General features: G+C 52.9%; 1 protein-coding gene across 3 annotated transcripts in view; it reads right to left on the bottom strand.

The window, feature by feature from the left end:
* Positions 1-888: 888 nt before the first annotated feature.
* The window catches only part of INCENP (inner centromere protein), a 30381-nt gene continuing 20148 nt past the window's right edge, over positions 889-11121 (bottom strand). For all 3 annotated transcript variants that reach the window (XM_020916883.2, XM_020916885.2, XM_070457483.1), the window contains 7 exons: positions 10944-11064; positions 10499-10621; positions 9266-9444; positions 7457-7535; positions 7165-7272; positions 5572-5722; positions 889-4140 (listed from right to left, as the gene is read on the bottom strand). In XM_020916883.2, coding sequence (XP_020772542.2) covers positions 3926-4140; positions 5572-5722; positions 7165-7272; positions 7457-7535; positions 9266-9444; positions 10499-10621; positions 10944-11064 — 976 coding nt within the window. In that variant the 3' untranslated portion in view covers positions 889-3925. The remainder of the gene's footprint in view (positions 4141-5571; positions 5723-7164; positions 7273-7456; positions 7536-9265; positions 9445-10498; positions 10622-10943; positions 11065-11121) is intronic.

Genomic DNA, 11121 nt, shown 5'->3' with positions numbered 1-11121 from the left:
GTTTCCTTTTTTCCTTTGTGAAAGTCAGTGTCTGACCCTTTGCAGCCCCATGGATGGTAGCTCCTCTGTACATGGGATTCTCCAGGCAAGAACACTGGAGTGGGTTGCCATTTCCGTCTCCAGGGGATCTTCCCGACCCGTGGGTAGAACCTGGGTCTCCTGCATTTCAGGTGGATTCTTTACCCTCTGAGCCACCAGAGAATACTACCGTTGTCATGTGTAAGAGAAATCTGTGCTAAACACAGATGTTAAGATTTTGTCCCATTTTTTTTTCTAGTTTCATATTTTCAGTTTTTACATTTAGGCCTACAATCCACCATGAATTAACCTGGTAGATGGTGTGAGTAGGGTTGGAGATTTTTAAATATATCCAATGGTTTCAAGACAATTTGTGGCAAAAAAAATTATTCTTCTTGCACTAAATTGCCTTTCCACCTTTGTCCAAAACCATGTGACCATACATATGTATTTTAAACAAATTAAATTTCTCTCATAGATAGGGCTACTTAGGTTTTACATTTCTTTTTGAGTGACTGAGATAATTTGTATTTTCCAAGAAATCTGTGTTCATCTAGATTGTCAAACATCAGAAACTGTACAAAATATTCTTCTAGTATCTATAGAATCTGTAGTGTTTCCTCATTCCTGACATTGGTCATTTGTTTATTCTTTTTCTCTTTATCAGTTTTGAAAGAGGTTTACAATTTTTTTTTTTTTTTTGAGCTTCTTAAAGAATCAGCTTTTGGCTTAATTAAACTTCTCTCTGTTATTTTTTCTTTTCAATGTCATTGACTTCCACTCAACCTTTGTTATTTCCCTTCTGCCTATATTTTGGGTTGTTCTTTTTCTAGTTTCTTAAAGTGGAAGCTAGGGTCGTAGATTTGAGACTTTTTCTAATACAAACATTTAATGCTATAAATTTCCCTCTAAGTGCTGCTTAAGTTGCATTATAAGATACAAGGTCAACACACAAAAGTCAAATGGATTTCGACATACCAGCAACGAACAAGTAGAAACCAAAATTAGAAAGACAATATCATTTATAACAGCTCCAAGAAAATACTCAGCTATAAATCTAACAATACTTATACAGAATCTGCATGCTGAAACCACAAAATGCTGATAAAAGAGACTAAAGATGCAAATAAATGGAGAGCTATGTCGTGTGACTCACCATCACTAACATGTCAGCTCTCGCCAAGTTTATCTACAGGTTTAATGTAATTTCAATCAATATCACAGCAGCATTTTTATATAGATAAGTTGATTCTAAATTTTATACAGAAAGGCAACACTAATAGAAAAGCCAAGATAATTTTGAAAGGGAAGAATAAAGATGGAGAAATAACACTATCAGATTTTAAGACTTTAAGCTACAGTAATCGTGACCATGTAATATGGTCACGACTACTGTAAAAGGAGAGACCCACAGACCAAAGAAGAATACAAAGTCCAGAAACAGATACAGTCAAATACGGCTGACTGACTCTCGATAAAGACACAAAAGAAATTTAGTGAAAAAGAACAGTCGTTTAAACAAATGGTCCTAAAACAACTGGGAACATATAGATATGCTCCCAAAACAAAAACATAAAGTTCACATTAAAAAAAATTAACACAAACTAGATCATAAACCTAAACGTAATATGTAAACAAAATATGTATGTAAATATAAAATATTTAGAAGAAAGGAGAAAGTCTTTGAGAACTGGAGCTAGACAAAGAATTCTTAGACATGAGCCAAAAAAGCATAATCCATAAAAGGAAAAAGTTAATACACTGAACTTTATCAAAAGTAAAATTTGTGCTCTATGAAAAATACTGTAAGTGAATGAAAAGACAAGTTGCAGACCAGGACAAATACCGCAAAGCACATATCTGACAACAGATTTATGTCTAGAATATATAGATTCTAAACAGCAAGAAAACTAACAACTCAATTTAAAAATGAACAAATAAGTTGAACAGACACTTCGCCAAAAATACGCAGATGGCAAGTAAGCACAGGAGATGATGTTCAGCATAAGCAGCCATTAGGGAAATGCAAATTAAAACCATGAAGCGGGAATTCCCTGGTGGTCCAGTGGTTAGGACTTATCAACTCCAAGCTTCCACTGCAGGGGCACAGGTTTGATACCTGGTTGGGGAACCAAGATCGTGCGAGTCTCGCAGTGCCGCCAAAGTGAAAAAACAACAACAAACCACAAGAACTCACTACACATCTATAAAAACAGCGAAAAGAAGAAGCACCAAGAATATCAAGTGCTGGTGAAGATGCAGAGTAACTAAACCCTTTTGCTGATTAACAATTTCTTCTCAAACCCACCATACAAATAAGCTTACAAGAGGCAATATTTTGACATTATGGCTTTATGCAAAGACACCCTCAACAGTAGACTCAACACAAGTTTCTCATCAAAGAACATCTGTGTGTGTGTGTGCGTGCGTGCATAGACTGCATCAGTCATTTCTGACTGTGACCCCATGGGCTGTAGCCCACCAGGCTCCTCTGTCCATGGAATTCTCCGTGCAAGAACACAGGATCTTTCCGACCCAGGGATAGAACCCATGTCTCTTAGGTCTCCTGCATTGACAGGTGGGTTCTTTACCACTAGCGCTACCTGGGAAGCCCAGAGAACATATGAAACAAATTTAAATTGTGCACCATATTTGAATGAACAGTAAAATGTTTTTCTTTTCATGGGTGGAATCTTCTAGATTTCAGCCTGTTATGTATATTCACTCTTTCCTCATTTTAGAAAACCTCTCTTATATTCAGCCTTGGTTTTGTCCTGAGTAGGGTCAGCGAACATTTTCTGTAAATGTATAAAATAAATACTCTCACCTTTGCGAACCATTAGGCCTCTGGTGTAACTACTTAACCCTTCTCTCAGCAGGGCAGGTGGAGACAGTATTTATGTCTAAAGAGCAGGTTCCAATAAAACCTGACAAAAACGGACTGTGACTTGATTTGGCCCACAGGCCCAAGTTCACCACCCCCCGTCCCGGGAGCTGGAGCAGGAGATGAAGCTATGGCAGGTTTAGCACACAGCTGGCGGCAGTGGGGCAGGGACAGCTTCCATGAACAAGAAGCATTTAATGAGCGGCTGCCTGGTTTTGCTGCAGAAACTCCCAGCTGCTTGCATGTACTGGTCCCAAGGTAGTTTCAAGAGATGTCCGCTTCCTAACCCAGATCTGCTTCAGCGGCATGTCCATGATCTAAAGTCCTTTCAGCATCCGTGCGGTGAGGGTGGATGGAACCTGAGGCGTGGAGGGGCCGAGGGCCTGTGTTAAGTGGCAGAGCTGTGTCAAGAGCCCAACTCTGACCTCAACTCCAGACCCACTGGACAAGCCTCTCTTTCCAAGGCAGGGCAGTGCCCAGAAAAACAGGCTTGTAATGTCACCTGCCTCAACACGAAAGTAACTGAAGTGTTTCTCAGGGTTGTTCAGGGCTGCCATGGGAATCGCCTGCTCCATCGGCCCCTCTGGGGGTGGGACCCAGCTGACCCTGACACCTACCTCCTCCTCCAGCCCCTCCGGCGGCCCAAGACAGAGCCAGGGTCCAGGGCTTTGTGCAGCGAAGCCCTGGTGCCATGATACCCACAGCAGGCTTAAAGGAATAGACTTTATTAACCTAGCTCTCAAACACTAGAGGCTAAAATTCAGCTCAACTCTAACAATCTATTTACAGAGTGCTGTCAACAGACCAGCCGGGGCTGGGCCCGGGTCTTCCCTGAACACCCAGCAGGCTCAGCCTCCCAGCAGGCCTGGGCCACTCTTCACCCGTGGCACAGAGGATGTTTATATACACCTGACCAAACCCTCAGCGACAGGATTCCAGGCAGGAGGGCACCAGGTCAACAGAGAGACGGACAGACAGACACAGACAAAGGCTGAGACGGCCAAGCGGGCCCATGGGCCCGGCTCAGTGCTTCTTCAGGCTGCAGGCCAGGCTGCCAGGAACCCTGGGGCCCTGCAGGGGCGGTGAGTTCCACACGGCGGAGCTGGTGCGCTTATGGTAGCGGGGCTTGCTCTTCTGGAAGATTTCCTCCAAGTCCAGTTGGAGGAGGCTTCCGAAGAGATCCATAAGGTCCGGGGGCTGGTAATACTGGCGGATGACGGCCTGGCTGAGCTGGGTGCCTGCAGGGGGCACATGAAGGGCTGGCTCACTGCCCTGGGTTCCCCCTGAGCCTCCTCCCATCTCCCTGCCCTCCCATAGAACCCGTGTCAACCTCTCCACCTCATTACTCCCCCACCTCCTGCCATATCAACTCTCCTCAGGGTCCTCCTCCATGAAATCGCGATAACCTCCCACTGCCCGCTCCTGCAGCCCTGCTCTGGCAGCTCACGTGAGCCAGGTACTCAGCTGAGGTCACTGCATGACCGCCTCATTCCCACGGCCACCTCGGTGAGACCTGCCCAAAGGCACACAGCTGGTGACCGGCAGAGCTGAGGTCTGAAGACAAGCCCAGCTCCAGAACCAACACGTCTGACACCATGCTTGATGGCCTTGATCGGCTACTCACGCCATCAACAGCGCAGCCCCCGTCATGCCTGGAGCAGGCTGGGGCTGCTGCTGGCTCAGGGCCTAGAGCAAGGCTGAGGAGGAACCCAGGGGGTCAGGGTGGCAGAATGCATGCCCAGTGCTTGCCCGGTACCAGGCCTTCCTGCACTAATGTGCTTTGTCATCAGTAGCCCTTAGCTTGGTGCTCTCAGCACCCCCATTCCCGATGGGAAAACCGAGAGTTCAAGGGGGCTGGTGGAGGTCAACCACAATGAGCCTGGCATCCCAGCCCCGCTGACTCCTGCCGGCCTGCCACCTCCAGAATGACTCACTATTAAGGAGACGGAGTCAGATCCCGCTGACTGTGGGGTTGAGATGAAGTGAGACTCAAGGGCCCGTGGTCTGTAGAGGGCTGAGCCGGGGTTCTGAGCCCTCCTCGGGACAGTGAGGCCCACCCTGCCCCCAGCTCAGCCAGCTCTGTGAGATGGGCACCCACTGGCCTCACTCACTCCTGCAGGCTTTGGACCCGGGCCCGAGGCACCTTCAAACTCACCTGCACTCCCGTTTAGAGACATGTAAACTCGGGGACCAATCCTGCTCAAGGGTCCCCATCTCCACCCCCAACTCCAGCCACCAGCTGGCCAGAACCCCCGCTCCAGCTCTTCATGCGCGGCCAAAGCCCCGCTACCTCTCTGATCTCTACTGCCATCCCAGGCGATATATTTGGGTCCATCTGGCCTGCTGGCTGGGGCTCCCGGGGGAGGCCAGAGTCTGAGACGGAACACCCCGCACCACGCCTGCCAGCAGTCAGCCAGGATCTAACCCATCTGCTGAGAACGGAGGCACCCAGCCCCGTAGATCTGGTTTGCAGGTGAGCCCACTGGTCATGGGGCACCCACCCTTTCCAGGAGCATCCGGAGGTCCGATGCAGAGTTGGCTCAAGACTCAAGCTGCTAGCCCATGTAAAAGGGCTCCTGACACCCACCGAGCCGCCGAGCCACCCTCTCCAGGCCCTCAAAGTCACAAGTGGGGACCCGCCCTCCTGGGGGGCTCTAGGCCCTGCTCACCTCGGGCCCAGTTGGGGATGGGCTTCCGGGGATGGGCCTCATCATCGGTGGAGTCATCACTGTTTAGATCCATCCCGTAGTCATCCGCATTGATCTTGGGGGGAGCCCTGTGCCCCTGGGGGGTCATCTGATACGAGGTACAAACTGGAGACTGGAAAAGATGAACACGGCTACTGGCTGCCTGCCCTGCATACTCCTGACGCTAAGAAGCGCTGGGCTCTGGCCACCTCCCCTCACTTCACAGGGAAAAGCAAGAAAAAGGTTCAGGGGTCGCTTTTTGATTGCGGGGAAAAGAAAATCAGACCACATACATGACTCCATGTCTTCCTTTTTCATGTAAAAGTATGTTGCAAACGTTCATCCAGTGTGTGTGCGCGCGCGCGCGTGTGTGTGTATCCTCTGAATGGCTGCAGGGTACTGCACTGGGAACTCCACAATTTGTAATTTAACCACCTGGTTCAGCTACCTTCCAAGTTTTCAACATCCTAAGTTATATTGCAATGAAAACCCGTCCTCACACTATATCCGTCTGTAACAGCATTAGTAGCCTCAATGCTTGTCGGGAAGGGGCTGATTAAAGAAATTCTGGTACCAACTAAGCGGAACAAAGCCACCGAAGTAAGAAATTAATAACCGGTGAAACAGGCGTGTGCAATACATTAAATGAGCAAAAAAAAGGAGGGGGGAAAAAATCAAGCTGCCAAATGGTATGTGTTCTGGACTGAACATTTGTATTCTCCCCAAATTCCTATGTTAAATCCTGATCCCCAGTGTGATGGTGCCTGGGGGTGGGGCCTTTGGGAGGCACAATCCTCCTCAGTGGGATGAGCTCCCTCAGAAAAGACCCCAGAGAGCCCGCGCTCCCCTCCAGCCATGTGAGGACACAGGGAGAAGACGGCCATCTGTGAACCAGAGGAGGCCCTCACCTGCTGGCGCCTTGACCCTGGGCTTCCCAGCACGTCTGCTGTTTAAGCCACCCGGCCCAGGATCATTTATTATAGCGGCATGAACAGACTGAGCCGGTATGTCCAGTCTGGGCCCCTTTAAAAAACTATGTGTATGTTCGTGTGAGAAAAAGTGTGTACAAAATATTTATGAATGTTTAAACATAGAAAGAAATACACCAAGCTTAGAATTATCCCTTCAGGGCACCTTTCTTTTGCTTTGTATTCTTTTATAAAGTTCAGTTTCTTTCTTTTAAAAAACTACCTTCTACTTTCAGAATAAGGAACAAAACATATATCAAAAATAGAGGGGGGGGGGGGGAACACTTGGGCTGACTGTATCCTTTCTCTTTCTCGTGAAGTGAAGTTACTCAGTTGTGTTCAACTCTTTGCGACCCCATGAACTGTATGGTCCACGGAATTCTCCAGGCCAGAATACTGGAGTGGGTACCCTTTCCCTTCTCCAGGGGATCTTCCCAACCCAGGGATCGAACCCAGGTCTCTCGCATTGCAGGATTCTTTACCAGTTGAGCCACGAGGGAAGCCCCCCTCTTTCTCATGGTCCTAATACATTCAGCCTGTGCCTCCAGCTCCTGGGCAGAGACTCATCAGAGCCGGGGCCCTCTCCACCCTGATGCCCGGGCCTCACCTGCACATCCACGGTTACGTTCAGGCTTTTGCTGGCAGCCGCGGCCTCCCTGGCCTTCTTCTCCTGCTCCTCCTGTAGCCGCTGCTCAGCCAGCCGCTGCTGCTCTTCCTGGGGCCCAGAGATGCAGGGGGCAGGCTGTCACGGACCAGGGGAGTGCGCGCCCCTCCTCCGCGCCAGCCCCAGCACAGCCTGGTGGGCATAGCACCTCCTGCCCGGAGCACCGGGGCCAGACCACCCCAGCCCAGAGCTCAGTGCAGAGCCCGTGGGAGCCACACGCCCGGCCCCCTGTTACCTTTTTCCTCTTCTCCTCCAGCTCCCGCTGCAGCCGCTCCTTCTGTAACCGCAAGGCCTTCTCTCTCTCCTGCAGCTCCCTGAGGACCGAGCCAGAGCTGGTCAGGGCAGGAAGCCAAGCCCCTGTTCCGTCCCTGCCAGGGAAGCCAGGCCCCCCGGCCCACTGGCGGGGCGGGCACGCCAGCTGAGGGCCAGCAGCTGCGCTGGGGGCTGGGGGGCTGGCGTGCACACCCGATGGGGTGGGGGTGGGGGTAGGGGTGCTGGGCTTCGAGGCCACCAAACTGGGCCCCCTCCTCCACACAACTCTGCACCTCGCTCTTATCTGCCCTATGATGTGAGCCTAACCCCTTTTCTTCAGAGTTGACGGGAGAATGAAATGAGGTCTTCTGAGTCACTGCCACTTGTCTTGACCACAGGCCCACATCCGGGCCCAGGCCTGACGTGAAGCTGGGCGGGGCTGCTCACGGGCCACCTCCGTGTACCTGCTCGGTTGACCCTGAGCAAGCCACGGAACCTCTGAACTTGTGTGCCCCTCTGGAGGTGGAGCTGCTGGTGTGCCTGCCACAGGTTTAAACAAGGAAACGGGTGGAAGACGTGTAGCTGCCAACCACTATGACCACCAAACCATCGTCTGTCCCCTCGAAGCCCCCGGCGCTGCCCAGCACACGTCCAATTCTAAAACCACACCAGCTGCACCCTCTGCTCCCTTCCCAGGCTCCTGTCTCCGACTCTGCCCACAGGTCAAAGGACACCTTGTGCCAACCATCAAGCACAGGAGACAGCTCCGATGCAGTGAGCCCCCGGCGGTGGACCCCCCACACAGACGGACGCCCGGTGTTTCCTAGGAGGTGGAGGCAGGGCCTGGGCCGAGGTCTGCCCGTGTGTCTACACATGCACAGGCAGAGTTCTCTACGTCTACACACAGGCATAGGGCCCCATAGAGCTCTGGGCCAATGGTGATTGCGGTTTATCCTCCCCGGCACCCCCAGGACCCAGCACACCAGGCACAGGGATTGGCCTTGGATAAACACCAGTGGAAATCCTGTCTATTGCAGAGACCCCTGTCTCTGAAAGGGCTCATTTGGCACGGTCCCCAGTGGGGGCAAAGGGCAGCCAGGAAATGTTGATGGGGGGCAACCTGAGTCATCATCAGAACAGAGGAGCAGAGCGGTGGGCAGGAGCCAAGGACGCCAGAGGGCATCCTTCTTGGTGGGATGCTCCCACCCAAAGACCCTCAGAGACTGCTGAGAAATGCTGGCTCGTCCTGTGACCTCCCTACCTCAGGTCAGCTGAGAAAAAAATCACACCAACGGGCTCAGCTTACCCGGCTGGCGGCAGAATGAAGACAAAACCTTGAGTGACTCTGCCCGGCACCCCTGAGTCTCCAGCAGCCGACACACCACGTTTGGGTGGTCTGCCTGGTTTGGAGCCAAGAGGAAAAAAGGCTCCTTGTTTTCCAAAGCATCAGTTGCTCAGTCATGTCCGACTCTTTCTGACCCCATGGACTGCAGCCCACCAGGCTCCTCTGTCCATGGGGATTCTCCAGGCCAGAATACTGGCTGGAGTGGGTAGCCATTCCCTTCTCCAGGGGATCCTTCTGACCCAGGGATCGAACCCGGGTCTTCTGCACTGCAGGCAGATTCTTTCCCATCTGAGCCAGGGAAGCCTATAGGAAGAAGGGAAGCCTTCTTTTCCAGACCCCCGAGTGGAGGTGGGAACTGCCCCTGGTCATGGCGACAGCTGTTGTCAACCTCACGCGCAGGAGGACGGCATGGCCACCGGGGGGCGGGCCGCCCGCCCGGCCCCTCACCTCTCGGCCTGCAGCCGCTCCTGCTCCCTCTTCCGCTCCTGCTCACGCTGCTCCGCCAACTGCCGCTCCTGCTCACGCTGCTCCGCCAGCCTCCTGGCCTCGGCCGCCTTCCGCAGCCGCTCCTGCTCCTCCTCCCTCCTCTTCTGCAGCAGCTCCTGGTGCCGCCGCTCCTCCTCCTCCTGTGAACGGGGAGCACGGTCAGGGCCCGCAGGCCAGCCCGGCCTGGAGCGGCCACAGAGCGCCCGGGGCAGCGGGGGCAGGGCGTGAGCCCAGGCACACCCCACCAAAGCCCAGTCCCCAAGAGCGCCGAGACCGGCCTGAGAGGCATCTCGTGACAACTTTTGCTGCTGCATATTTAGTAGTTAAGGGTACAGACTGGAGCCAGACCCTGGAGCTGGGGGACACTGGGCAGGTCACAGAGCCCCCTGGCCTGGTTTGTCCTCATTGATAAAACATGGACAACAGTTACGCCCATGCCTCATGAGCCTGCTGGGTTTATATACAAGACACACTTAGAATAGTGCCTGGCACAATGTAAATACATCATACATTTCGGTCACTAGTCTTGTAACCCCCTAATGACAGACTTGTGTTCCCCAGAGTCGTAAGACTGACAGTTCCCAGGAAGAGGCAGGCCTGTAATCTTATGTGCTGGGCTTAGTCGCTCAGTCATGTCCGACTCTTTGCAACCCCATGGACTGTAGTTCGCCAGGCTCTTCTGCCCATAGGGATTCTCCAGGCACAAATACTGGAGGGGTAGCCATTCACTTCTCCAGGGGCTCTTCCTAACCCAGGGATCAAACCCAGGTATCCCACATTGCAGGTGGATTCTTTACCATCTGAGCCACCAGGGAAGCTGTGTAATCTTACAGGCAGCACATTTAATCCTCACCACAACCCTATCAAGTAGATACCACTGTTACCTGAAGGATCTGAAGCACAGGGAAGTCAAGGAACCCACCCAGGGTCACACAGCTAATAGAGGGCTGAACTGAAACTGGAGGTCTGGCTCCAGAGTCCATGGACTTGGCCCTCAAACTGCTGCCTCTATAGAAAACCCAAGGCAGGTCACCGTCACCACCCCCATCTCCATGGCCTCTGTTGAACCTCCTTCCAAGCTCGAGGTGACAAGATCTACCAGGGTCAACCTGATGGAGCAGTGCGTGCCCAGCGGTCCTTGGGGCCCCGCGGACTCCCCCGCCTCTTCCCTGCGGCCGCGCCCGGCGTTCGCACCTGCTGCATCCACTTGAGCCTCCGCGCCTCCTCCTCCTGCTTCCTGCGCGCCTCCACCTCCTCCATCTTCTTGGCCGCTGCCTTCTTTCTGGCCTTCTCCTCTGCCAGCCGCTCCTCCTTGGCCTGTGGAGACCATGCCCAGAGGCCCATTGGAGCAGCCCCCTCACTCAACCCTAGGGAGTGGGGCTTGGCACTCTGCGTGGCGGATACTCCGAGTCCCTGTGGACCCAGCTTGCTCCTGCAGCCCCAGGGAGGGGGCAGCCAGGAGGCAGTCCTGCCAGGGGCGCAGGGTTGTGCTTGCTCCAGAGCAGACCTTCCACCCTCCACGTGGCTCAGAGCAGACCCCAGGGCCAGTGACGGACAGGAGGAGGATATGGGGCAGGACACTAGTAAGGTCCCCATGGGCCCAGTCCACTGAGCTGCCGCCCACAGCCCAGGCCCGCACCTTCTCTGTCTTCTCGTCGATCTGAGCAAACTTCTGCTCTATCTGCTTTTTCTTCTCCTCCTTCATCTGCTCCACCCGCTCCCGGGCCTGCAGCACCTTGCGGAGGCGCTCCTCGCGCTTCCTGCGGGCACACAGGGAGGTCACGGGGGCCCAGCGAGGCTGGGGTGGGCTGCAGGGC

Source organism: Odocoileus virginianus, chromosome 28 (genome assembly GCF_023699985.2).
Source record: "Odocoileus virginianus isolate 20LAN1187 ecotype Illinois chromosome 28, Ovbor_1.2, whole genome shotgun sequence".
NCBI classification, from domain to species: Eukaryota; Metazoa; Chordata; class Mammalia; order Artiodactyla; family Cervidae; genus Odocoileus; species Odocoileus virginianus.
This window is presented reverse-complemented; position numbering and strand designations above follow the sequence as displayed.